Raw genomic sequence first — 23,395 nt, 5'->3', positions numbered from 1 at the left:
TTCAAGTCTCAGAGCGAGTGACGTCACTGATTGAAATGCTATTAGCGCGCACCACCGCTAACTAACTAGCCATTTCACATCGGTTACACATACATACATACACGTACATACCCATATATATATACATATGCATACATAAACATATACATTCATACATATACATATATACATTTTTTTAGAACATACCTTTATTATTCCCCGCAAACCCTACCACCCCTCCCCTAATTGGAGTAAACTAATAAACAATAACACTTAGGCTTCTACCTTCAGTTTATACATATTATACACATTTTACAGACACAATCTATTTTACAATAGTTATATTTCGCTTGTTTTTAGTCCTTCGTCTATTTCTGATGTCGATCCAGTTTGATTTCTATTTGTAACTGTGCTATTTCACATTTCTGAACCGTTTTAGGTTTTAGATAGCACCTTTTTGTCTACGAGTGTAGGCACACTGTCACGGAATTCTAGGACCAGTGGAGATGCGGAATCAGGCGCAGGAGACAGAGGTCCGGAGCAACAGATTTTTAATGCCACGGTAAGCAAAAATACAATAGCCGAAAGGCACAGGGCGCTTAAATAAGTCCGCCAGGAAAACACAGGCCACACACACAACTGTCCTGAATGGACAATAAACAATCCCGCACGAGAACCCAAACTGAAAATACACACTAAATAACCCCCCACTAATGACAGACACAAAACAGGTGTGGGATAGACAGACAAAACCAAAAGACACAGAAACATGGATCGGTGGCAGCTAATAGGCCGGCGACGACGACCGCCGAGCGCCGCCCGACCGAGGAGGGGCGCCACCTTCGTTGGATACTGTGACGCACACTATGGTTTTGCCTCTGAGCAGAGGTAATATACTGGACACACTCTATGGGTCGCTAACAGAATTACCACAACAGAATAGCTCATCAGAGTGTCTACAAAGAGATCATCCTAACTAGCCTCAACAGGAAAATCCCTGTATATTACCCACTAGAGCAGAGAAGGGCAGTCCTGACAGCTGTGTGCACTATGCAGACATGTGTTCCAGCTCAGATCTAACATGCCCGGTTCCACATAACTTTGATCTACATTCAAGACCATGAGCTTATTCAGGACGGACAGAGGATGCAAGGTTACAAAGCGTTTATATAGAAATATGCTGTGTGGATTACCCTTTGAAGAAAAGGTAATGGTGTCACCTCATTTCTATCTGGAATGTTCTGAACATTTCATCCATCTGAGCACAGCCCACGAATGGCTGATTCGTTAAATCAGGTTTAGAGCTAAGCTGGAATGAAAGCCTGCAAATCCAGCAAACCCAATGAAGTGGAAACAGCCACTCCAGCTGTAACCGTGACCATACTTTAGACTGCAGTGTATAGTATAAACTGTCCTCCCCCTACAGGGTTAGTTTCAGCGAGAGGATATAAACAGCATTAAGTTATATTTTCATCGTCCTCCCTCCCTCTGCGGGTGTATTATATTCTGGTCGTTCACTGTACTGTGAGCTTCATTCAAGGCCCTGCAGTCTGAAGGCTGGCTGAGAAAGAGCTGCACATGATTAAAAGTCTCTCTCTCTGACAGATACACACACAAAGGCATTCTCATGTGCAAACACTGGTATTCACACACTGTCATTCGAGGTAAAAGTCAGCAAGCACTAAGTTAGCTGTTCTTTCTTTTGACATTTGTCCATATTCTCAAGTTTGGGGAGCAGGACATTGTTGTAGTGATTCTCAGCCTTACTGGCCACAAGCAGAAGTGTCATATAATCTTAACACCGACTAAGGTCAGTGAGTGACTAGCCTACAGAGCACGGTTACTATTTGAGAAGGTTCTGTCACACATTTCCGGATGGATATTGTTATTTATCGTGTAGTAATGAAGCCCCACCTTGCAACCCATGCAACCCCAAACTGTTCACACCCCTCTTGTTGGCGGAGTGAAAATTGTGGGGTTTTAAAGCAAATTTCCCGCAATTCCAAAAAATTTTACAGGGCAGGAATATTTGTTTTTCTGTTTTAAAGCTCCTTTCCTGCAATTCTACACATTTTTGCTTGTCTTTTGTGTGTTTATATGATATGGGGTCGAAACCAGACTGTTCCAATACGGTCCGTATTGATCGTGGTCCGCCAGTTGAGTATGAGGGCTATAGAGCATCTTAAGAGTCAGGAGCTTTTCCTGATCACATGATCTGACGTGGAAAAACCGCTGGGCCCTAGTTGTAACCTACAACATAGCATAGTATAGCATAGTCACACAGAAACAGACAATCTTCATACTCTGCTCCTGTTTGGAGCACTTTGTAACAACTTTATTGCAAAAATACAAGTTCCATCTGCTAGCACAGCATTTACAAACTAAGTCCAAAATGGAAATCTGTCAACCCTTCCTTTATATTAGCAAGAAAACACATCCTCTTAACATTTAAGTTCGAAGGATATCATTATCTGTACACAAATTTACACTGTTCAGCTGTCGCAGTATCTGTTTATTAGCACGTTAAATAAAAGAAAATGGACACCTGTCACCTGCTCTTCTACTGCCAATCCACGAGGGGGCAGTGTTGCATAATGTACACAAACTAAGGATTATTAATTCCTTTTCATCAAAATGACTCTCACTAAAGTGGCACTCTTTGGTTAAGTGTTTAACATCTGCAACAATCCAATTACATTTCTGTTTCAGAGACTGTTTTCCCCAAAGAAGGACAACACCACTCACACCCGGTGAATTGCACTGCAGTTGAGCATCCTAAAGTCTTTATTAACCATATGATTTTAGCAATTGTTTTATCTTAAGACACTCAACTTTCTTCATTAAGCTCCATTCTCTTCATATTCCCTCAGTCATATCTACAGTGTAGAAAAATACGTGTACAAATATTCCAAAACAAATCAGCAATATCGTAGAAAGCAACAAAACATAATTTAGTAATTTCCTCCATTTCAGATTGTAGATAACGTAAGTGTATTTTGTAAGGCTGTAGCTCGCTTTTCCTCCCAAGCCAAAAAAGCGACTTCACTGTAATTGGGGCTCTAATGATCCATAAGTTTACATCATCAGATCTAAAATCTGCCTCAAAAACGAGACAAAGTTGGCTTTTGTTGTATTCCGGAGCTACTGTATAAATCAGCGTCTTAGTAATATTTGGGTTGAAATTTCAATTAGGAACTAATTAGCCATCCCCGGTGTTGGCGCATCACAAAGACAAAACATCAAGAAAAAATGTAAATGGGTCTAACGTTCAAGATTCAACAAGTACGATTTGCTAAAAGCCATTGAAGACCCAGCGTGATAGTCAGTTCCCATATATGTTCTCTGTAAAGTACACTGTCATTACATTCTCTCTACGAGTCTAAACCGCTGTACTTCCTTAGCACTCCAGATCACCATCCTCTAAATATCCCAAGTCTTTAAAGTACAAAAATAGGTTAATAACATTGAGCACCTCCCGTAACAATGGGAGAAATGTCATTATAAATAAAACAGCAACAGATAAAACTATCTCAACACTTCTGAAGTGAACTAAACTTGTTTTAACGCAGTTAGGTAAATTCACTGCACTAAGAAAATCTCATTATTACTTTATAACGTACTCTAAGCCGGGTGATTCCGTCAGTCGTAGACCTGCTGAACAACCGTGCATAGCTGCAGGGCTGTGGAAAGCCTCAAGAGAAAAGTCTAGGGTCCTTAGCCCTCTCTAACTGAGAGAGAGACACAGGCCCATTCTATAAGAGGGCTCTAATCACCACACAGCGCTAGCTAGTTGATACAATGCAAAGTACAACAGGTATATGGCAGAGTATATACAGGTTAGGCTGAAAGATTAGTTTGACAATCTATACACTACTTACCCAGGGCTCCCTAAAAATGATAAATACAGTAGTACAGTAAGTAAATAAATCTGAACGCTCAGAGGGCCCTGTTTTAGTGTCAGTATACAATGAGGTGAGGAGAGAGGAAGGTGTTGTCTCTTCCTATCCAGACAGGGAAGGGTTGGTGTGAGGAAGCAGCCTTATGGTGCATCCATTTCACTGTCTAATACCTGTTAAAGAATAATTCATGACTGACAACAACAAAAAACTCCCCACCCCATTAACTCAACGTCCGTCTTCAGTCTTTGTCTGTAACAGGCTTCCTCAAAGCATGGGTTTTATCGTGACCCCTGGGAACATCAGTGGCACCCCTAAACCTCCAGCTGCGTTGGTGCTGATGTGTCCAATGGGGGAATGAGGGGTGTCCTAAACTCCAAGAAGCACAGTGCCTCTCGCCATCCACCTCAGTGGACACTCAGTGCAAGGCTTTCACAGCCCCACTTCTATCCAGCCTGGACTCTGTCACCTTCCAATGTTGTTGGCATCACACCATCTTTAAACAACCTTAGATGAGGCTAAACATAAACTCTATAGAAATAGACCAGGTTGAGGACCAGATAGTGGTTGGCCTGTCTGGTTAAAGAGGTTTGGGGTGGGGTTATACTATAGACAGTAATTGACGGGAAGCGAAAGGGCCACAATCTGCTAGAACAACGTGCCCCAAGATTGCTGTTAGTCTCCCTAACACTCAGGACTAGAGTCTGACTTCTACAGCCCAACAGGGAAAAGAGACAGAAAGAAGACAGAGAGAGAAAGAGGGGGTGTGTGTTTTGGGAGTGAACTGGGTCTGTTTGTAGGGTGACGGTAAGCTGGATCAGCTGGCAGGCCGGAAGCAGGCCATATAGGCCCTACAGGACTGGCAGTAGTGGCAGGAGGGCTCGGTGGGCAGCTGTTGGCACAGGGAACAAAGTGGGGCACTACCGGGGCCGCGGGATGAGGCCCTCATTCGAGGTTGGTCAGGCTTCTGGGTGGGCTGATGGAGGGGGTGGGGGTCCCGCATGGGCATGGACGGTGGTACCATCCTGTAGTCCGGAGTCCTCCAGTCAACATCCGGAGGTACGTCCAGGCGGAGGGGCTGGGTGGAGGTCTCGTTGGACAGTTGGTGGTAGGCTGGGTGGTGTTGGGGCGGTAGGCGGGTGGGTAGGATTGCATTGCTCCTGCTGGGTTGAGGGGGCTGCCTGTAGCCGTTTATGGTGCCTCTAGGGGGGGCAGAACGGCGGGGGTGGGAGAGGGTGGCGTAGCCCGTGTCTGGGTGGCTGTAGTACCCAGGGCCAGGGCCGGGGCTGGGTCCTTCCCTGGGATGGGGGAGAGAGGAGGACCCGGATGGAGGTGCCCTGCGAGGTGCCCGCGGTAGTGTGCCGTAGCTCAGTGCAACACTGTGGTAGTTTTCACTGGAGAAAGCTTCACCCCGGTCAAACACAGCCAGAAACTGGTCTCCCTTCTGGTGATCTCCTGTGAGGGCAGATCATTGTTAGAACACAGCAGAGAACTAGCTATTCCAGGACAGGCACAGTGGGAAACACACTGTACAATCAAAGAGCTCTGTGAATTTCTTCCTGTCACATTTTCTTTCCAAAAGGGTCGTTTTGAGATATATATATTAATATTTTTTTATGTTAAATAAATTACTGTGAAAATGCATATTTCAGAATCTAGACAGGAGGCATGTATAGGTCTAAAATGGGCCTAAAATGGCCACTTTCATCATGATTTTCTCAAAAATGGTTTGTGATACAAATGTAAAAAGTATGTCAGACATCCTTCCACCCAATGAAGTTTCAATGTGAGAATTGACTGAACAATTTGGCATACCCAGAAATAGATTCTGTTCACGCTGAATCGTCTAAAACATGCAGTGTGACCAGACATACAGAGAAAACAAAAGGAATAACAGACATTGAGAGTGTCATGTGATCCACTTCTGATAGGGCCAGGATGGTGCTGTGGTTTGATGACTGGAGGTGGAGGGGGCTGACGGTTACCTGAGCGTCCCAGATAGGGCCCCGAGGAGGGGGGCCGCGCTGCCTGCTGAGGGGGGTGCTGGGACAGTGCTGGGGGGCTGTAGTGGTGGTTGTTGTGGACGTATTGGTGTTGGGGTTCGGGTGGAGAGAGGTGGGTGGAGGAGGGTGGGAGGTGCAGGGAGGGCGTGCTAGGGTGACGTGCGGTGACTCGGGGGTCCGCATGCTTTGGCATCCTGGTAACTGGGGGCTCCTTATTTTTTTTAATTAAAGAAAAAAGAACGAGGTTCAGTTTGAGAGAGAGAAAGAGAGAGAGAGAGAGAGATCCACCACATGGTGAGAATACCCAGCAGTTGAGGGGCAGAAAGGAGAGGAGAGGGAGGATGAGAGGAAGACAGATGAGTTAAAAACAGGTTGACAAGGGACGGCTGACCCACAAATGAAAACAAAACGAAAACAACACAGTCAGGATTTCAATGGCAACACAAACCTCACCATCTATTCACATAATGCAACAGTACCATGTCTAGTGCTGGTCTTTGTACTTCAAACAAATAATGTAAGCTGAACACAAGGTTAAAAGCTTAATGGACTACCTGAATGATTTATGAATAATTTATAGATTCCGCCTCTGGCATTTTGCTGAGTGAAGATCACACAACTAGAGGCTCCATCAGGGCACAGCACGGCAGTTACATTATGTGAACACCAGATGAAGGTATGACAGTATGAAACAATCATATCCACTGGGAGGGAGGTGTGACGATGATAAGTTACACTGATGGTACATGATGATGTAATGATGTGCTCGCCAAAGCGATCCCAGGCAGCTCTGAGTGGGACTGACAGCTGTGGCATTCCCCCGTCAGGAACTGAGGCTTGCGTGTAAGGCTCTGTGTTTGTGTGTATGACGTATGCACTATGTGTGTGTGTGTGTGTCGTATGCACAGTGTGTATGTATGTGTGAGTGTGGGCGTGTGTGTGTGTATGACATATGCACAGTGTGTGTGTGTGTGTGTGTGTTTATGTGCGTGTCTTACGCACAGTGTGTGTGTATGTATGTGTGTGTGTGCGCGTGCGTGCGTGCGTGTGTGATTGTTAGGGCTGAGCGATTAGTGTTTTTTAAAGTCATTTCGTTTTTTAAAATTTATAATCACGTTTTTCGATTTAGGTTAAAACACTTAAAAAAAATAAAAATATTAAATGCATTATGAAATATGACCTTTGTAATTGAAATTCCAAAGCCAAACATTTAAAACATTCCATTGTCTCTAACACAGAATAAATCAATTCACAAGAGCCCCATGATGGTAGTGACTGCCCATTACTGCTTACCACTTACTAAGAACATTACTTAAATCAAATATTTCAGTTGTGATTAGATTAGACAGTTGTCTGGCTGTCAGGCAGTAGCAGCCAGACAGCCATCTAACGTTATCTTTGTGCTTCCCAACGAGTCCTACTATTTAGCTAGTTGGCTCGAAAAGGGGAGCCTTGATCATTGGGTTGCCACAGCTGCCCATGCTGAAGAGCTGTCTGACACAATCACTATTTTAGTAGGTTTCAAGACTGCTACAACTATCAATCGGGGAGAGCTACCTCGAGTCACAAACTGTGTCTATCCCTCTCGTCACTGTGTTGGTTACGTTCCTCTCTGTGTGGGGCCGGGAAGACTAGGTGCAATGGATTCTGGTCATTGTAGTTATTTACCACGTTTTCTGTACTGAACTAGGTTGAATATTTGCCTATTGAATCTTCAACTGCCTACAGCGTCCCACAGTTCGCTCTTTATTTGATGTCTCTCGTGCTTGATATGATTTCTCTCCAGAGAAACGGCGAATTCAGCAAAAAAAAATAACTTACAAAAAAAAGTATTTACATTACATTTTAGTCATTTAGCAGACGCTCTTATCCAGAGTGACTTCAAGTAATTGAACCACCCTCTGTCAGTTGTTTAATTTAAAAAAAGAAGACATTTCAGTTAATCGCTTAGCACTAGTGTGTGTGTGTGTGTGTGTGTGTGTGTGTGTGTGTGTGTGTGTGTGTGTGTGTGTGTGTGTGTGTGTGTGTGTGTGTGTGACTCACAAAGCTGCGGGAGGGGGCGAGGTGTTCCGGTCGTCCCCCTATGACGGTGCCACTCAGACTGCGGGCGATGCGACGGAGGTTCTCAGCACTGTAGTTCTCGTCATCTGCGAGTGGTCGCTCACATGACCCAGGCTACAGGGAAACAACAGAGACATCGTGTCAATCGCCCTCCTACACACACACACACACACACATCAGTCCACCCACACACTGAGATACAGCCTTCGCACATCTGCACCAAATCACTACACGCAGCCTCAACACACACACACACACACACACACACACACACACACACACACACACACACACACACACACACTGCCTTCGGAAAGTATTCAGACCCCTTGACTTTTTCCACATTTTGTTACCTTACAGCCTTGTTCTAAAATGGATTAAAACATTTGTTCCCTGTGTGAATAATCCTCAGCAATCTACACACAATACCCCATAATGAAAAAGATAAAACAGGTTTTTATTTTTTTGGTGCACATTTTTTCAAAATAAAAAACAGAAATAGATTATTTAGATAAGTACTCAAACCCTTTGCTTTGAGACTCAAACCTGAGCTCAGGTGCACCCTGTTTTCATTGATCATCCTTGAGATGTTTCTACAACTTGATTGGAGTCCACCTGTGGTAAATTCAATTGATTGGACATGATTTGGAAAGAAACACACCTGTCTATATTAGGTCCTACAGTTGACAATGCATGTCAGAGCAAAAACCAAGCCATGAGGTCGAAGGAATTGTCCGTAGAGCTCCGAGACAGGATTGTGTCGAGGCACAGATCTGGGGGGGGTAAGGAAAAACCTCTGCAGCATTCTTCAATAGAAGTTTGGAACCACCAAGACTCTTCCTAGAGCTGGCCGCCCGGCCAAACTGAGCAACCGGGTGAGAAGGGCCTTGGTCAGGTAGGTGACATAGAACCCAATGGTCACTCTGACAGAGCTCTAGATTTCCTCTGTGGAGGTGGGAGAACCTTCCAGAAGGACAACCATCTTTGCAGCACTCCACCAATCAGGCGGAAGCCACTCTTCATTAAAAGACACATGATAGCCCACTTGGAGTTTGCCAAAAGGCACCTGAAGGACTCTGATCATGAGAAACAAGATTCTCTGGTCTGATGAAACCAAGATTGAACTCTTCGGCCTGAATGCCAAACGTCACGTCTGGAGGAAACCTGGCACCACCCCTAAGGTGAAGCATGGTGGTGGCAGCATCATGCTGCAGGGATGTTTTTCAGCGGCAGGGACTGGGAGACTAGTCAGGATAGAGGGAAAGATGAACAGAGCAAAGTACAGAGAGATCCTTGATGAAAATCTTCTCCAGAGCTCTCAGGTCCTCAGACTGGGGCGAAGGTTCACCTTCCAACAGGACAGCGCAGGAGTGGCATCGGGACAAGTCTCTGAATGTCCTTGAGTGGCCCGGACTTGAACCTAATCCAACATCTCTGGAGAGACCTGAAAATAGCTGTGCAGCATCGTTCCCCATCCAACCTGGCAGAGCATGAGAGGATCTGCAGAGAAGAATGAGAGAAACTCCCAAAATACAGGTGTGCCAAGCTTGTAGCATCATACCCAAGAAGACTCGAGGCTGTAATCGCTGCCAAAGGTGCTTCAACAAAGTGCTGAGTAAAGGGTCTCAATACTTATGTAAATGTGATATTTCAGTTTTTTAAGTTTTTATAAATTAACAACAATTCCTAAAAACCTGTTTTTGCTTTGTCATTTTGGGGTATTGTGTGTAGATTGATGAGGGGAAAAAATATTTAATACATTTTAGAATAAGGCTGTAATGTAACAAAATGTGGAAAAGTCAATGGGTCTGAATACTTTCAGAAGGCACCGTATGCACACAAACGTACACGTACACGTACACACAGCACGTGGATACCGACCTTGGAGTGTTGTGTAGGGCTGCCGGTGTAGCCTGGCGTTCTGTAGGCATGTCTCTCTAACTCTGCTGTGGGAGTCTTGGAGCGGCCAGGTGCAGCCAGCCCAGACAACAGCTTCCTAGCCGCTGCAGATACAACACAGAGACACAGTGTTAGGGGTGGCTCTCGCCCACTTACTCTTTCTCAATCATTGTTTGTCAGTCCCCCCCCCCCCTTTTTTTAACAGTGGTCACTGGTCAGTGAATATCCTTACGTTGCTTGTTCGTAGTGGGCTGGGGGCTGACTCCGCGTGGGGCCCGGGGCAAGCTGGGGGCCTGTAGGCTCGCCTGGTACAGAGAGTCTAACTCTGACAGCTCCTCGCAGGGCGACCCCACCACAGGGGCAGGCTGGGAGTTGTAGAAGCGGGTCATGTTCTCTGCCCAGTGATCCACTGGCATGGCGGCACCTGACCTGTAGTCCCCAGACGCTGGGGAAGGGGTCCGCCCTGGTCGGCTGGGGGCGGGTGGAGGGTAGTGGGAGTCTGTGGGAGGGGTGTAGAAAGGGGAGTCGACAGCATCCGGCCGGCCCAGGCTCAAGCCGGACCAGCTCCGGGTGGGAGGAGGAGGAGGACCGAGCCTGGAGGTGTTGGAGGAGATAGGGACAGGGGAGCTGTGGTTCTGATGGGCAGGAGGAGGCTGAGAGGGGCCCAGGGAAGGCCGTCTGGGGTAGGCATTCTCCATGTTGGCGTGGCCCCTTTCCTCTGAGGTGTGGCTGACTGGGGAGGGTGTCCTGGAGTGGGGGTGTGGGGTGGGCAGAGTCTGGGCTGCGGGGTTACTGTTCCAGTGTGGGGATGCAGCTGGCTTGCAGTTGGGCAGAGCTGGGGGCTGGTCATGGCCTCCCTCAGTATGGCTCTCGTCCCAGCCGTCCACGCACAGGGCAGGCAGGGACACGGCAGCGTGCTTGTGGAGAGGTCTCACATGAGGGAGCACACCTGACATATCCAGTCCTTCCCAGCGCCCCCTCGCCTCCGCCACGTACCCCCTTGTGGTTGACCCTGTGTGAGGGCTTGGGGGCATAGAGACAGGGGGGTGGCTCGAGGGCTCAGGGAGGGAGTTTGTACCGGAGGGGAGGGGCTTAACGTGGAGAGGAGAAGGCATGCTTCTGGTGGCTTCCAGGACTGCTTGCGGTTGGTCCTCCTGGGCGTCCATCAACAGTATTTTGATTGGGACAGGCTGTTCACTAGGAAGGAGGAGGAAAGAGGCTCACGTTATGGGCTGGTTAGTGAATCATGGCCAGGCATCTCTCATTGGTCTGACCTCTGAAACAGAGGAGTTTGTGTTGTAGGTCTAAAACGTGTGTGTGTGTGTATGTGTGTGTGTGTGTGTGTGTGTGTGTGTGTGTGTGGAGTGTGTGTGCGGGTATGTGAGTTTACTGTGCGTGTGAGCGAGATGTACTCTTTATGGACTTTGGTACAGGCTAGCCCAGGGGACGGCTGGGTTGGCTCAGAACCGGACCCCTGGGAAAGGCACTCGTGTCTGTGGACCCCCCTGGCTCCTGGCCTCACAGCAACCCCCACAAGACTAAACAGTAAACACCTCCCTCCACAAAACACAGCGGTGTTAGCTGCATATTAGTACATCTTCAAACACAAGGGTCAAATTGTGTGTTAGGAAAACAATATGTTGGATTAATGGGTAGATGAAGGATAACATCAGCAAACTGATAAAACTCTAAATATATACGCCTACTTTAAATAACCTAGGTTCAATGAAATGAAACAGCATTCCTCGCTTTGTATGCACATTGAACACAACTTCTACCTATAAATCAATGGTATTTTTCCTATACTACCTGCAAGGCATTTTACATGTTAAAGAATAAACCAGGACTGTGTGATCCCTTGTTCCACTCCTTCCAGAGCCACATGAAGAGCTCAGCCAGGAGTGTGGGCTGAACGGGCAGGTCAGCTGGGGGACGGGAGTCACAGGACACAGACAGGAGACAGTGCTGGTACCTGGGGGGCCCCTGGGGACAGGGACAGGGCTGATCCTGCTCCTCTGTCTGCTCCTGATCCTGTTGCTGGGGTCTGTCTTCCTGCTGCTGCTGTTGCATGCGCTGCTGCAGGCCCCGCGCTCTCCTCATGCACTTTTGCAGCCGGGCCTCAGCCACTGTCCTGCTATGAGTGTTAGCACCGCCCTCATGCATGGGAAGCCTGAGTTTAGCTACAGGGCGAAAAAAAAGGGAAGGAAAGCAGAAAAGAAAAAAAGAAAAATGCAGAAAATAAAGAGCTGAGTTATGGAGATGCATGCAAAAACACTTGGCACAAAACTAAATCATAGGATTAGACTTGAAATAATGTGGGTGGGGTTTGGGAGGGGAGAGTTTTAGGGTCGAGGAAAACACAAACGGGCACCACGCTTGGTACATTAAAATGGACACAAAACAGGAAAATGAATATCCACAGTGACTTAAAAGATTCTGTTCATATGGCACAATGGTTAAATCATATCGAATAATGTTAAATTAATCAAAGTGAATTATGTTAAGCCCAAAAACTTAAATTGATGGTTTTAAGCTGAGCCCTTCCTTAGGCGCAATATCTAAGAAGGCTGAGGAGAAACTAAAGTCTGTTCCTTGGTATTTTGACTCATACTCTATCGTGGCAGTTGAATTGAGAAATACAAAAGCAATTTCTCTTGACTAGCTGGCGAAATATCTTTAGTTCAGACGCTTTTAGTACTCGACTTGACTTGCTGTAGATCTTAAACGGAGAAATGGGGTTTGTGGGACAAGGGTTTACTGGGGTGCCTGACAGGGGAAACTGTGTGTGTGTGTGTGTGTGTGTGTGTGTGTGTGTGTGTGTGTGTGTGTGTGTGTGTGTGTGTGTGAGAGAGAGAGAGAGTTGGGTGTTTGTGAGCATTCCTCCGTGGACGAGTCAGGAGAATAATACACACATTCAATGTCCAAGACACTCAGGACAGAGACAGTGATACTGTGAAAGTCTCATCAACACACAGATATACCAGGAAATGAGGACAAGCGGACAAGAGACACGCACCATACTAACACTCACTGGCATGTTGACATAACAGACCGAGGACACATTGTCCTAACTGAGCCTTTGGGAGACTTGGTTGTCATAGCGCTGGGTTCCCCACCCCCTTCCACCCCCTGACCCGTCCCTCTCCGCACCGCCAGGCAGGCAGGCTAGTAACCACGGTGATGGGTAAACACGCCGACGACTCGCCTCGTTTCATTATCATCAGACAGAGACGGTTGGTAGACAGAGGGCTGCCGACCTTTTCAGCCTTCTCAAACTTGTGTTTAGACAGACCAAATTGTCCCTTCCCCTTGTCGTTACTCATTCAAGACTGCTCCTCATGTTGATGGGCTTTTATTTTAGGTTTAGGCCGCTTATTGTAAGTGTGACTGGACAGAAAGCACAAATGTCATAATATTTGGATAAAACAAGAGCTAGAGTTGAGGGCACTAACAAGTTACAAACAAACTATCGCTAGGAGACGATAGAGCACCATGCTGCACACGCATTGCGGCAATTATTCTTCCAATACAGTGGCACACGTTAGCCTTTCAGGTACTTCTTGTAGAATTCACATTATTAAAAATGTATAAATATTTTTTTTTATTTTTTTACATTTGAGTCATTTAGTAGACGCTCTTATCCACAGTGACTTACAATTAGGGCATCTTAAGGTAACTGGGTGAGACAACCACATCACAGTTGTAGCAAGTACATTTTCCCTCAATCAAGTAGTTATCATGGCCAGCATCACGGCTAGCAGTTAGCATGGCTGTCTTATGCACGACAGTGGTGAGGACTACAGGTGAAACCAACAGAGACACACATAGACAGACACAGGGACACAGACAGGTCGGTAGTGGTACAGTGTTATAGCGGGGCGACTGGGCTGGCAGCAGGCACAGGGAGGCAGGTTAAGGCTACTTACACATAGCTTCGCTAACCACTGACAGAGCGGCAGATACATCGCCAGCCTGCTCCAACCGCAGAGACTGGTCTAGCAGCACCTCAGCGTCCGGCACACAGCGCTCAAAGCTGTCCCCTTTGCCTAAGGAACACGCACACCAAAAGCAAAGCTCCTTAAACGAACCAAAAAAAGCTCTTTAAAACAAAAAAAGGCACACGGTGGAGTTAACTCAAGACTTATGTTTCACTTCAGAATCGCAGCTGCCTAGCACCACTTACCTAAATCCCTGAATAGTGCTACAAACCTCACTAGTTCATCAAATCTCTCTCCACTACAAACGCAGCAAACAATCAAACATGTTTCTTAACCCTCTGAATGAGGAAACGTCCTATTGTGTGTGTGGTGGAAATATGCTGTTTTCTGTTGGAAAACAGAAGTCCCACTAGACAGCCCACTCAGGGTGCTTTAAACAGGGAGCACTCAGACAACTGCTATATAAACACGCACGCACACGCACACGCACACACACACACACACACACACACACACACACACACACACACACACACACACACACACACACACACACACACACACACACACACGGTGGGGCAGGGCTGTCTCCCACAGAACAACGAATACAAGTCATTGTTCTCTGGGTTGGGTCTGGGCCTTACCCTGGTTCTGAAGCTCGTCTAGGTCCATGAACTTGCTGGGTCTGGGGTTGAACCCCAAGGCGGCCTCCTTCTCCTTCTCCTTCCTCCTCTGTAACTCCTGTTCCCTCGCTCGCCTGGCCACCTCCTCCTGCAGCTCGTCCAGCTCGCTGCGGCCCTCTCCCGCTGTGTCACACACACACACACACAAACACGTTGATATCGCAGATTTCTACAACGCTCCCTGTTCTATATCAAGGAAGAATAGGTGTGGGGAGTTCATCACACTTTGAGCACACAGAGACACAGATCTGAATGAACAGAAACCAGCTGCTCAGGGGTCACATGCTATGAAACCATTCCATTATGTGCAGCGCACGGGTGAGACAATAGTGTGTAAAACAAACACACCCTAAAACGGACCCAAATCCCACGTAAAAATACACTTTCCCACACACATTGTGGGAAAGACAATCACACACGCGGACTCAGACCTACCCAGGCTTACGTGGCTGTTGCCCCTGCATGAAGCCTTGGCATCCTGCAGTAGAGCGCTGCTGCTCTTAGACTTGGGCACGGTGCGCCATGATGGACCTAAGGCGGAACTGGAGGGCTTCTTCAGACCGGTGTCCCTGAGAGACACGCAGGGAGACAGACGGAGAGGTCATACGCAGTTCACCATGTCCATGTGTGACTCGACCTTTTGCGGATATGCGAGTTACGGTCATCTGGAATCTTTCCTAGTGGTCATAACGGTATGAATACAGTTGACTGTACCTGTGTGCATTAGCAGCATTGGGTCCCTCGCTGAGAGGCATGTCCAGGCTGACAGGACTGTTACTGTTCCTCTCGCTGCTCTCATAGCCGCTCTCCATCCTCTGGATGAGCCTGGGGGGCTGCTGCTCCATCTTATGGCCCCTGGGGGTCGGCAGGGTCCAAGAGGAGGCCATATTACCAAAGGGCCCCTGTTCTTTTCCAGTGACTGACCCTGTGGAGCTCTCGGCTGGGGCCCCACTGTCTTCAGGCAAGGTGGCCCCTAGGGGACTATACCCGGCCTGTCTGCGTTTCTCCCTGCTGAAGATGCTGTCTATGTTGAGGACCTCTCTCCGGGGCCTCCAGGCCGGTCTGTAGCGTCCCCCGGAGGAGCTGGACTTGGACTCACTGCTGGTGCTGTCTGCCTCCCAGTCTCTGGACTTGGTGGCGGCCCCCGGCTCAACCCCTAGACCCCCAAGGGCCCCGGAGCCCGAGGAGGAGGCGGAGAGGGGCCGGCTGTGGATAATGTTGCTCATGGTCTCCTTGAAGTCCCTCAGTCGACTGGAGGAGGAGGACTTGGTCGCGGTGCGTGGTGCCTGCTGCTCTTTCAGAGTCTCACCTAGAAACCAGGGAGAGAAAAGGATTGAGATTGAAGAAAGGGAGACAGAGCGAGAGTGGGAGATAAAGACGTTAGTGATATGATGTCATGTGTTGATGGGGGAGAGGTGGAAAAAGCAAGAAAATAATGGGCTGAAAGTGCAACGTGAGTAACAACTTTGGTGATAACTGATAACTGGACAGAGCAAAATAAAATGGTAAGGCCACACATATTACAGTATACTACACGATACCATACTCCTGTACCTGATTCTGATCTTCTGGTTAAATTTGGAAAACCAAAATACTTTGAACTACTGAGGCCCTGATTCTGATGAAGTCTAAGTTGCTAGATACAGTATATAATCTCCTGAGCCATCATGCCCTTATTTCATAGGTCACTTGTCCCCTGGCTCTGCTGTGTGGTTGGTCACTAGTCTCCTGGTTCTGCCGTGTGATTGGTTCCTGCATACCCTCGCTGTGGTAACCTGCCGACGTGGCCTCGTCAGTCTTAGAGCCCCGGCTCCTCTCCTCAAGTCGGCGAGGACGACTAGAGCTCCGCTTCCTGTCACTGGCCCCACCCTTTCTGTCCACTGTCCCACCTTTCCTCAGAGAGTGGCACTGCACTGGTCCACTGTCCGCCACTTGGCCTTAGCAACAATGAGAAGCGGGGGAGGACATTTTGAATGACCGTGTATGTGGTTGAGACATGATGACACATGATCAATGATTAACATGATTGGGTAATGGCTGTGGCTTTAATCCTCTATACAGTACATACAAAACTGTTTCAGTATGTTGGGGTGAGTACTACATGCATAATCCTAAGTAGTTGCGTGTGTGTGTGTGTGTGTGTGTGTGCGCATCTATTCCATATATATGTTTGTGTGTATGTATATAATAGTGCTGACCCCAATTAGTCGACTGGTCGATAGGCTGTTGGTCGACCGAGATTTTGTTTAGTCGAGCATTCAGCAAATATATGAATTTTTTATGGCACACGAGAAACCTGTCTGATTCGCGCCTATCTCAGTGAACTAATCCATTGCGGAGGCAGAGACGAATCCATTGCGGAGGGCGCGGGGATGTTACAGTCCAAGAAGAAGAGGTGTGTGGCTCAAATGCACAAAGCACGTCTCTTTCCAGAATGTGCTCTCTCCTGCCAATTTGACAACATTCATTGTTTCATGTTTCGTGTGAATTGTTTTCCTCGATTCTTAGTGTCTATCAATTCCACATTACATGCATCACCAGTATTACATTTACCGTTGATTCCTATAATTTCTCATCTGCAATGTTTGTTTGGTTATGGTAATTTCTGTTAATGCATTCAATATATTATTTTTACAGTCTTTACGTTGTTTGCAGAGCACACAACCTATGCTACATTTGTGAGAAACAAGTTTTGGTGTATTTCATTCCAGTTTTGTCAATTTAGTCATTGTCGCTACTGTCAATGTTGAGTAAGGACGCGCACCTGATTACGCATAGAAGTAGACCTAGGCTACCTGGCCTGCGCGCAAACGTTGGCCTATAAATGTGCCCATTTGGGGATCTGATAGTATTTCTGATTGTCGTAACTCACCACCACCACTAATGAGCTGTGGAGCTTCTCAAAGTAATGTTTTCTTCACCTCAAACAATTGAATTGAATTCCTCCTCCTCCTACCTGTGGTCTCCAGGCTGCTGTGTGAGGCTGCATCATTGTCCTGGTTACAGATGACGGTTCCCTGGGAGTCGGAGGAGAAGTGGCTGGCCATGGACTCATGGTGGGAGTGGGAGTACTTGTAGGAGTAGCTGTCTGTCGACGAGTCGGTGCGAGTGTCACTTGAGATGGACGGCTCCCGGCCTGATGACGACACATGATGAGCAAAACACGTCAGCATGACAATGGAACAGACACAGACAGCCTGCAGAGATAATGGGATGGCACAAGCCGCAGTAACAGATGGGCGGGATTTGCACTTTAGGGACTATTCCATTAGTTCCATTTGAAAGAAAACAGGTACTATTTTAACCCAGGCGTAGTATGTAACAGCCATCCTGTGTGTAGCAGTGATCTTGTGTGACGCGAGGCGTCTCGTACCCGAGTCCTCACTGTCGTAGTAAGCCTTGTTGAAGTGGTGCAGGTCCAGGCGGGAGGGCAGGTCCTGCACTGACACGGGCGTCCCCCGGGGGTCAGCGTAGAGCAGTAGCAGCGGTTGATAGTGGCCCTTGATGCACCGCGACACCACGTCCTTCCACTTGGGCCCGATCTACCAGGAAGAGAGGAAAGCGCTGTCACAACTTTCCAGGGAAATCTAAATAAAAGTGTTTAGATGTGAGTATTCAGCCCATCCCTGATGTGAATCTCAAACTGTTGGGACAGAGAAACATCCAGAAAATTACACACAGAGCAATGCAAGTGAGCTCACATAAGAATGAGAGTTAGTAAAATAAAACAGTTACAGTACAATATTTACTGGATAACATTAACTGACTGTAAGTGCCAGAGGGGCAAGAACCAAGAGTCATGAGGGAAGTTGTTATCAAGCAAAGTCTTTCCCTCCATTTTCCAACCCTGTCTTACCTCAACCTGGTTTTCCCAACGCAAGAGCATGTGTTTGAAAGTCTAAATGTGTGTGTGTGTCTACAGTGGTGGCCGCTGTGCTCTGGCTCTCTATTGGCCACACCTTCCTGTCCAGCTGGCCAGATAAACAATGGAGGGATATCCACTGTTTCAGGCCACTTTTGTTCAAACCCTCACTGGCTCACATGCCGGCTTTACAGACACACAGAGGCAGACAGAGAGACAGATATATAGAGAGAGAGACAGAGAGAGAGAGAGAGACAGAAAGAGAGAGAGAGACAGAAAGAGAGAGAGAGAGAGAGAGAGAGAGAGAGAATGAGAGAGCGCTACTTTGTGTGCAACTGTCCAGGAGTGAACGTACAGCACAGCCATTATGAGACTAAAGCAATGATAAGATAAGAGAGGAGAGAGGGGAGAGAAAGGAGGGGGAAAGAGTGGAGAGGGAAAAGGGAAGAAGGGATGTCAAAAAGGAGATGAGAGACCCAGACCAGTGGGGGGGGGGGCTGAGAGAGATACACCACAGCTGGGTCAGCAGGCCATGCGTGTGGAACTAACTAACTAACTAACTAACTAACTAACTAACTAACTAACGCCTCTGCTCGTTGCTCACACACCAAGTCACACTGGGAGATGGGACCTGACCTGGAACTGCAGGAGAAGCCAATCAGAAATCACACCCATGACTGCTCACAACACTGCTGAAGTGTGAACCACCAATCAGAGTTCATCCAGTTGATCTCATGTGACAGGCTTTGAGGTCCTCAGAAACTCTGCAGACCTCTCTTTGTCCATGATAAAGACTGTGGCAGGTTACATGCTTCTTTGCATGAATAACTCTACATACAGTGAGGGAAAAAAGTATTTGATCCCCTGCTGATTTTGTACGTTTTGCCCACTGACAAAGAAATGATCAGTCTATATTTTTTATGGTAGGTTTATTTGAACAGTGAGAGACAGAATAACAACAAAAAAATCCAGAAAAACGCATGTCAAAAATGTTATTAATTGATTTGCATTTTAACCTGTTGGGGGTAGGGGGCAGTATTGACACGGCCGGATAAAAAACGTAACCGATTTAATCTGGTTACTACTCCTGCCCAGTAACTAGAATATGCATATAATTATTGGCTTTGGATAGAAAACACCCTAAAGTTTCTAAAATTGTTTGAATGGTGTCTGTGAGTATAACAGAACTCATATGGCAGGCAAAAACCTGAGAAGATTCCTTACAGGAAGTGCCATCTCTGACAAGATCTTGTTCTTCTTGTCTCTGTTTATTGAAGAGTGAGGATCTTTGCTGTAACGTGACACTTCCTACGGCTCCCATAGGCTCTCAGAGCCCGGGAAAAAGCTGAATGATATCGAGGCAGCCCCAGGCTGAAACACATTTGCGCTTTTGGCAAGTGGCCGATCAGAGGACAATGGGCTTAGGCGCGTGCACGAGTCAACCCCGTGCTTTATTTTCTTTCGTCTTTTTACCTAAACGCAGATTCCCGGTCGGAATATTATCGCTTTTTTTACGAGAAAAATGGCATAAAAATTGATTTTAAACAGCGGTTGACATGCTTCGAAGTACGGTAATGGAATATTTAGAATTTTTTTGTCACGAAATGCGTCGTGCTCGTCACCCTTCTTTACCCTTTCGGATAGTGTCTTGAACGCACGAACAAAACGCCGCTGTTTGGATATAACTATGGATTATTTGGGACCAAACCAACATTTGTTATTGAAGTAGAAGTCCTGGGAGTGCATTCTGACGAAGAACACCAAAGGTAATCAAACTTTTCTAATAGTAAATCGGAGTTTGGTGAAGGCTAAATTTGCTGGGTGTCTAAATAGCTAGCCCTGTGATGCCGGCTATCTACTTAGAATATTGCAAAATGTGCTTTCACCGAAAAGCTATTTTAAAATCGGACATATCGAGTGCATAGAGGAGTTCTGTATCTATAATTCTTTAAAAAATTGTTATGCTTTTTGTGAACGTTCATCGTGAGTAATTTAGTAAATTTTTTGTAAATTCCCCGGAAGTTTGCGGGGGGTATGCTAGTTCTGAACGTCACATGCTAATGTAAAAAGCTGGTTTTTGATATAAATATGAACTTGATTGAACAAAACATGCATGTATTGTATAACATAATGTCCTAGGGTTGTCATCTGATGAAGATCATCAAAGGTTAGTGCTGCATTTAGCTGTCTTCTGGGTTTTTGTGACATTATATGCTAGCTTGAAAAATGGGTGTCTGATTATTTCTGGCTGGGTACTCTGCTGACATAATCTAATGTTTTGCTTTCGTTGTAAAGCCTTTTTGAAATCGGACAGTGTGGTTAGATTAACGAGTCTTGTCTTTAAAATGGTGTAAAATAGTCATATGTTTGAGAAATTGAAGTAATAGCATTTCTAAGGTATTTGAATAACGCGCCACAGGATTCCACTGGCTGTTACGTAGGTGGGACGATTTCGTCCCGCCGATCCTAGAGAGGTTAATGAGGGAAATAAGTATTTGACCCCCTCTCAATCAGAAAGATTTCTGGCTCCCAGGTGTCTTTTATACAGGTAACGAGCTGAGATTAGGAGCACACTCTTAAAGGGAGTGCTCCTAATCTCAGCTTGTTACCTGTATAAAAGACACCTGTCCACAGAAGCAATCAATCAATCAGATTCCAAACTCTCCACCATGGCCAAGACCAAAGATCTCTCCAAGGATGTCAGGGACAAGATTGTAGACCTACACAAGGCTGGAATGGGCTACAAGACCATCGCCAAGCAGCTTGGTGAGAAGGTAACAACAGTTGGTGCGATTATTCGCAAATGGAAGAAACACAAAAGAACTGTCAATCTCCCTCGGCCTGGGGCTCCATGGAAGATCTCACCTCGTGACAACTGGGTGAAAGTGTTGTGGTCAGATGAGACCAAAATGGAGCTCTTTGGCATCAACTCAACTCGCCGTGTTTGGAGGAGGAGGAATGCTGCCTATGACCCCAAGAACACCATCCCCACCGTCAAACATGGAGGTGGAAACATTATGCTTTGGGGGTGTTTTTCTGCTAAGGGGACAGGACAACTTCACCGGATCAAAGGGACGATGGACAGGGCCATGTACCGTCAAATCTTGGGTGAGAACCTCCTTCCTTCAGCCAGGGCATTGAAAATGGGTTGTAGATGGGTATTCCAGCATGACAATGACCCAAAACACACGGCCAAGGCAACAAAGGAGTGGCTCAAGAAGAAGCACATGAAGGTCCTGGAGTGGCCTAGCCAGTCTCCAGACCTTAATCCCATAGAAAATCTGTGGAGGGAGCTGAAGGTTCGAGTTGCCAAACATCAGCCTCGAAACCTTAATGACTTGGAGAAGATCTGCAAAGAGGAGTGGGACAAAATCCCTCCTGAGATGTGTGCAAACCTGGTGGCCAACTACAAGCAACGTCTGACCTCTGTGATTGCCAACAAGGGTTTTGCCACCAAGTACTAAGTCATGTTTTGCAGATGGGTCAAATACTTATTTCCCTCATTAAAATGCAAATCAATTTATAACATTTTTGACATGCGTTTTTCTGAATTTTTGTTGTTGTTATTCTGTCTCTCACTGTTCAAATAAACCTACCGTTAAAATTATAGACTGACCATTTCTTTGTCAGTGGGCAAATGTACAAAATCAGCAGGGGATCAAATACTTTTTTCCCTCACTGTACATGTTGATTGTTGTTTATATTGTAATTTTTGTATGGTGTGAATATCCACCGTAGGATAATAAAGTTGACTACGGCCAATTCCATGGTAACGGGAATTTCGCCGAGATTTTTCACTTTAAAATCTATACTAAACAAAAACCATTGATTTCAAAGTTTAACAAACCGTAGAGAACTCTATGCACAAGGACTACTTTTACAATTTCCACTGAACATTTTACAAAAACCCATTTACGGCCTATCCCGGCCAAACCCTAACCTGGACGACGCTGGGCCAATTTTGCGCCGCCCTATGGAACTCCCAATCACGGCCGGCTGTGATACAGCCTGGAATCGAACCTGGGTCTGTAGTGACACCTCTAGCACTGAGATGCAGTGCCTTAGACCGCTGCGCCACTTGGGAGCCCAAAAATATGCTCTTTGTCTTTATCAAAGTAATATTTTTGCAAATTTTCAGTGATGAACCTGTCTATGTTTAGTGGGGTTATAGCCTAGGCTAACCAACTCTAAATGGCAGTTCGCAAAGTAGCCTAAGCGGAAAATAGACAGGATGCAAATTAATTAAAAACTGAAGCTCGTTGTTGGAACACGTATTTTCCTACTTCAATCAACCAGTCCATTTGGAATTGAAGATAAAACTGTCATCATTTGGAAAGGAATGTAGTTTGTGTATCCCATCGGTTAGATACGTTTTTATAGGTATTTATTTCTGTAGGCCTAACGGGAGCTTGTGTGCGCACTCAGCACGCGCGAGCGTAGGGAGTGGTCGGAACACAATTGAGTGAATGAGACACAGAGGGGAAATATAATTTAGGGAGAAGAACTGTGTGATGTAAAGCAAATTAACATTGTCTTCAAGACAGAATGTTACTTGCCCGTTCAGGCAGCCACAAAGCACATTCCACCAAATAGTTTCACAGTATTTGAAAATGATTTGATCTCTGGTTAAAGATTGAGCTTTGACGTCCGTTCGAGTACTCGATTACTCATGCCCATGCCAAACACAGAGTAGGTAAAAGTTGCCCCTAACCACTGACACAGGGTCAGATATTTTGTTCATCATAATGGTTATGGTTAAAGTATTCCTAGATCTGTGGATAAGGGCAACTTCTGGAGCCATTCACCCGGGTCGATTTGGTATTTGTTTTTTATTTTACCTCTTTGACATGTGCGTCGTCAAAGTACATCCACTTGCGTATCTTGGTCTGGAAGAAGAAGGTGGAGTAGTGCTTGCCGTAGTAACACACCATGCCCACCAGGTAGAGCTCTGCCTGCTTGGCTTTGTCATCAGTCACTCTGTAGAAGAGCTGTGAGGAACAGGGAGAGGACAGATGGATGCACTGATATTCAGCCCCATAAGGACATTCAAAATACTGCAATACTGTACATCAAA

General features: G+C 46.4%; 1 protein-coding gene across 7 annotated transcripts in view; it reads right to left on the bottom strand.

The window, feature by feature from the left end:
* Window positions 1-2,275: 2,275 nt before the first annotated feature.
* The window catches only part of LOC115193869 (inactive ubiquitin carboxyl-terminal hydrolase 54), a 109,953-nt gene continuing 88,833 nt past the window's right edge, over window positions 2,276-23,395 (bottom strand). For 4 of the 7 annotated variants that reach the window (XM_029752972.1, XM_029752977.1, XM_029752973.1 and 1 more), the window contains 14 exons: window positions 23,160-23,309; window positions 17,833-18,001; window positions 17,416-17,595; window positions 16,220-16,396; window positions 15,174-15,768; window positions 14,895-15,028; window positions 14,421-14,582; window positions 13,765-13,884; window positions 11,811-12,018; window positions 10,071-11,035; window positions 9,821-9,942; window positions 7,922-8,053; window positions 5,861-6,089; window positions 2,276-5,330 (listed from right to left, as the gene is read on the bottom strand). In XM_029752972.1, the coding sequence (XP_029608832.1) occupies window positions 4,693-5,330; window positions 5,861-6,089; window positions 7,922-8,053; window positions 9,821-9,942; window positions 10,071-11,035; window positions 11,811-12,018; window positions 13,765-13,884; window positions 14,421-14,582; window positions 14,895-15,028; window positions 15,174-15,768; window positions 16,220-16,396; window positions 17,416-17,595; window positions 17,833-18,001; window positions 23,160-23,309 (3,981 nt within the window). In that variant the 3' untranslated portion in view covers window positions 2,276-4,692. Of the gene's footprint in view, window positions 5,331-5,860; window positions 6,090-7,921; window positions 8,054-9,820; window positions 9,943-10,070; window positions 11,036-11,810; window positions 12,019-13,764; window positions 13,885-14,420; window positions 14,583-14,894; window positions 15,029-15,173; window positions 15,769-16,219; window positions 16,397-17,415; window positions 17,596-17,832; window positions 18,002-23,159; window positions 23,310-23,395 lie in introns of those variants that run through there. The other 3 variants (XM_029752975.1, XM_029752978.1, XM_029752979.1) reach the window with 3 other exon arrangements.

Source organism: Salmo trutta, chromosome 5, assembly GCF_901001165.1.
Source record: "Salmo trutta chromosome 5, fSalTru1.1, whole genome shotgun sequence".
Taxonomy (NCBI): Eukaryota; Metazoa; Chordata; class Actinopteri; order Salmoniformes; family Salmonidae; genus Salmo; species Salmo trutta.
This window is presented reverse-complemented; position numbering and strand designations above follow the sequence as displayed.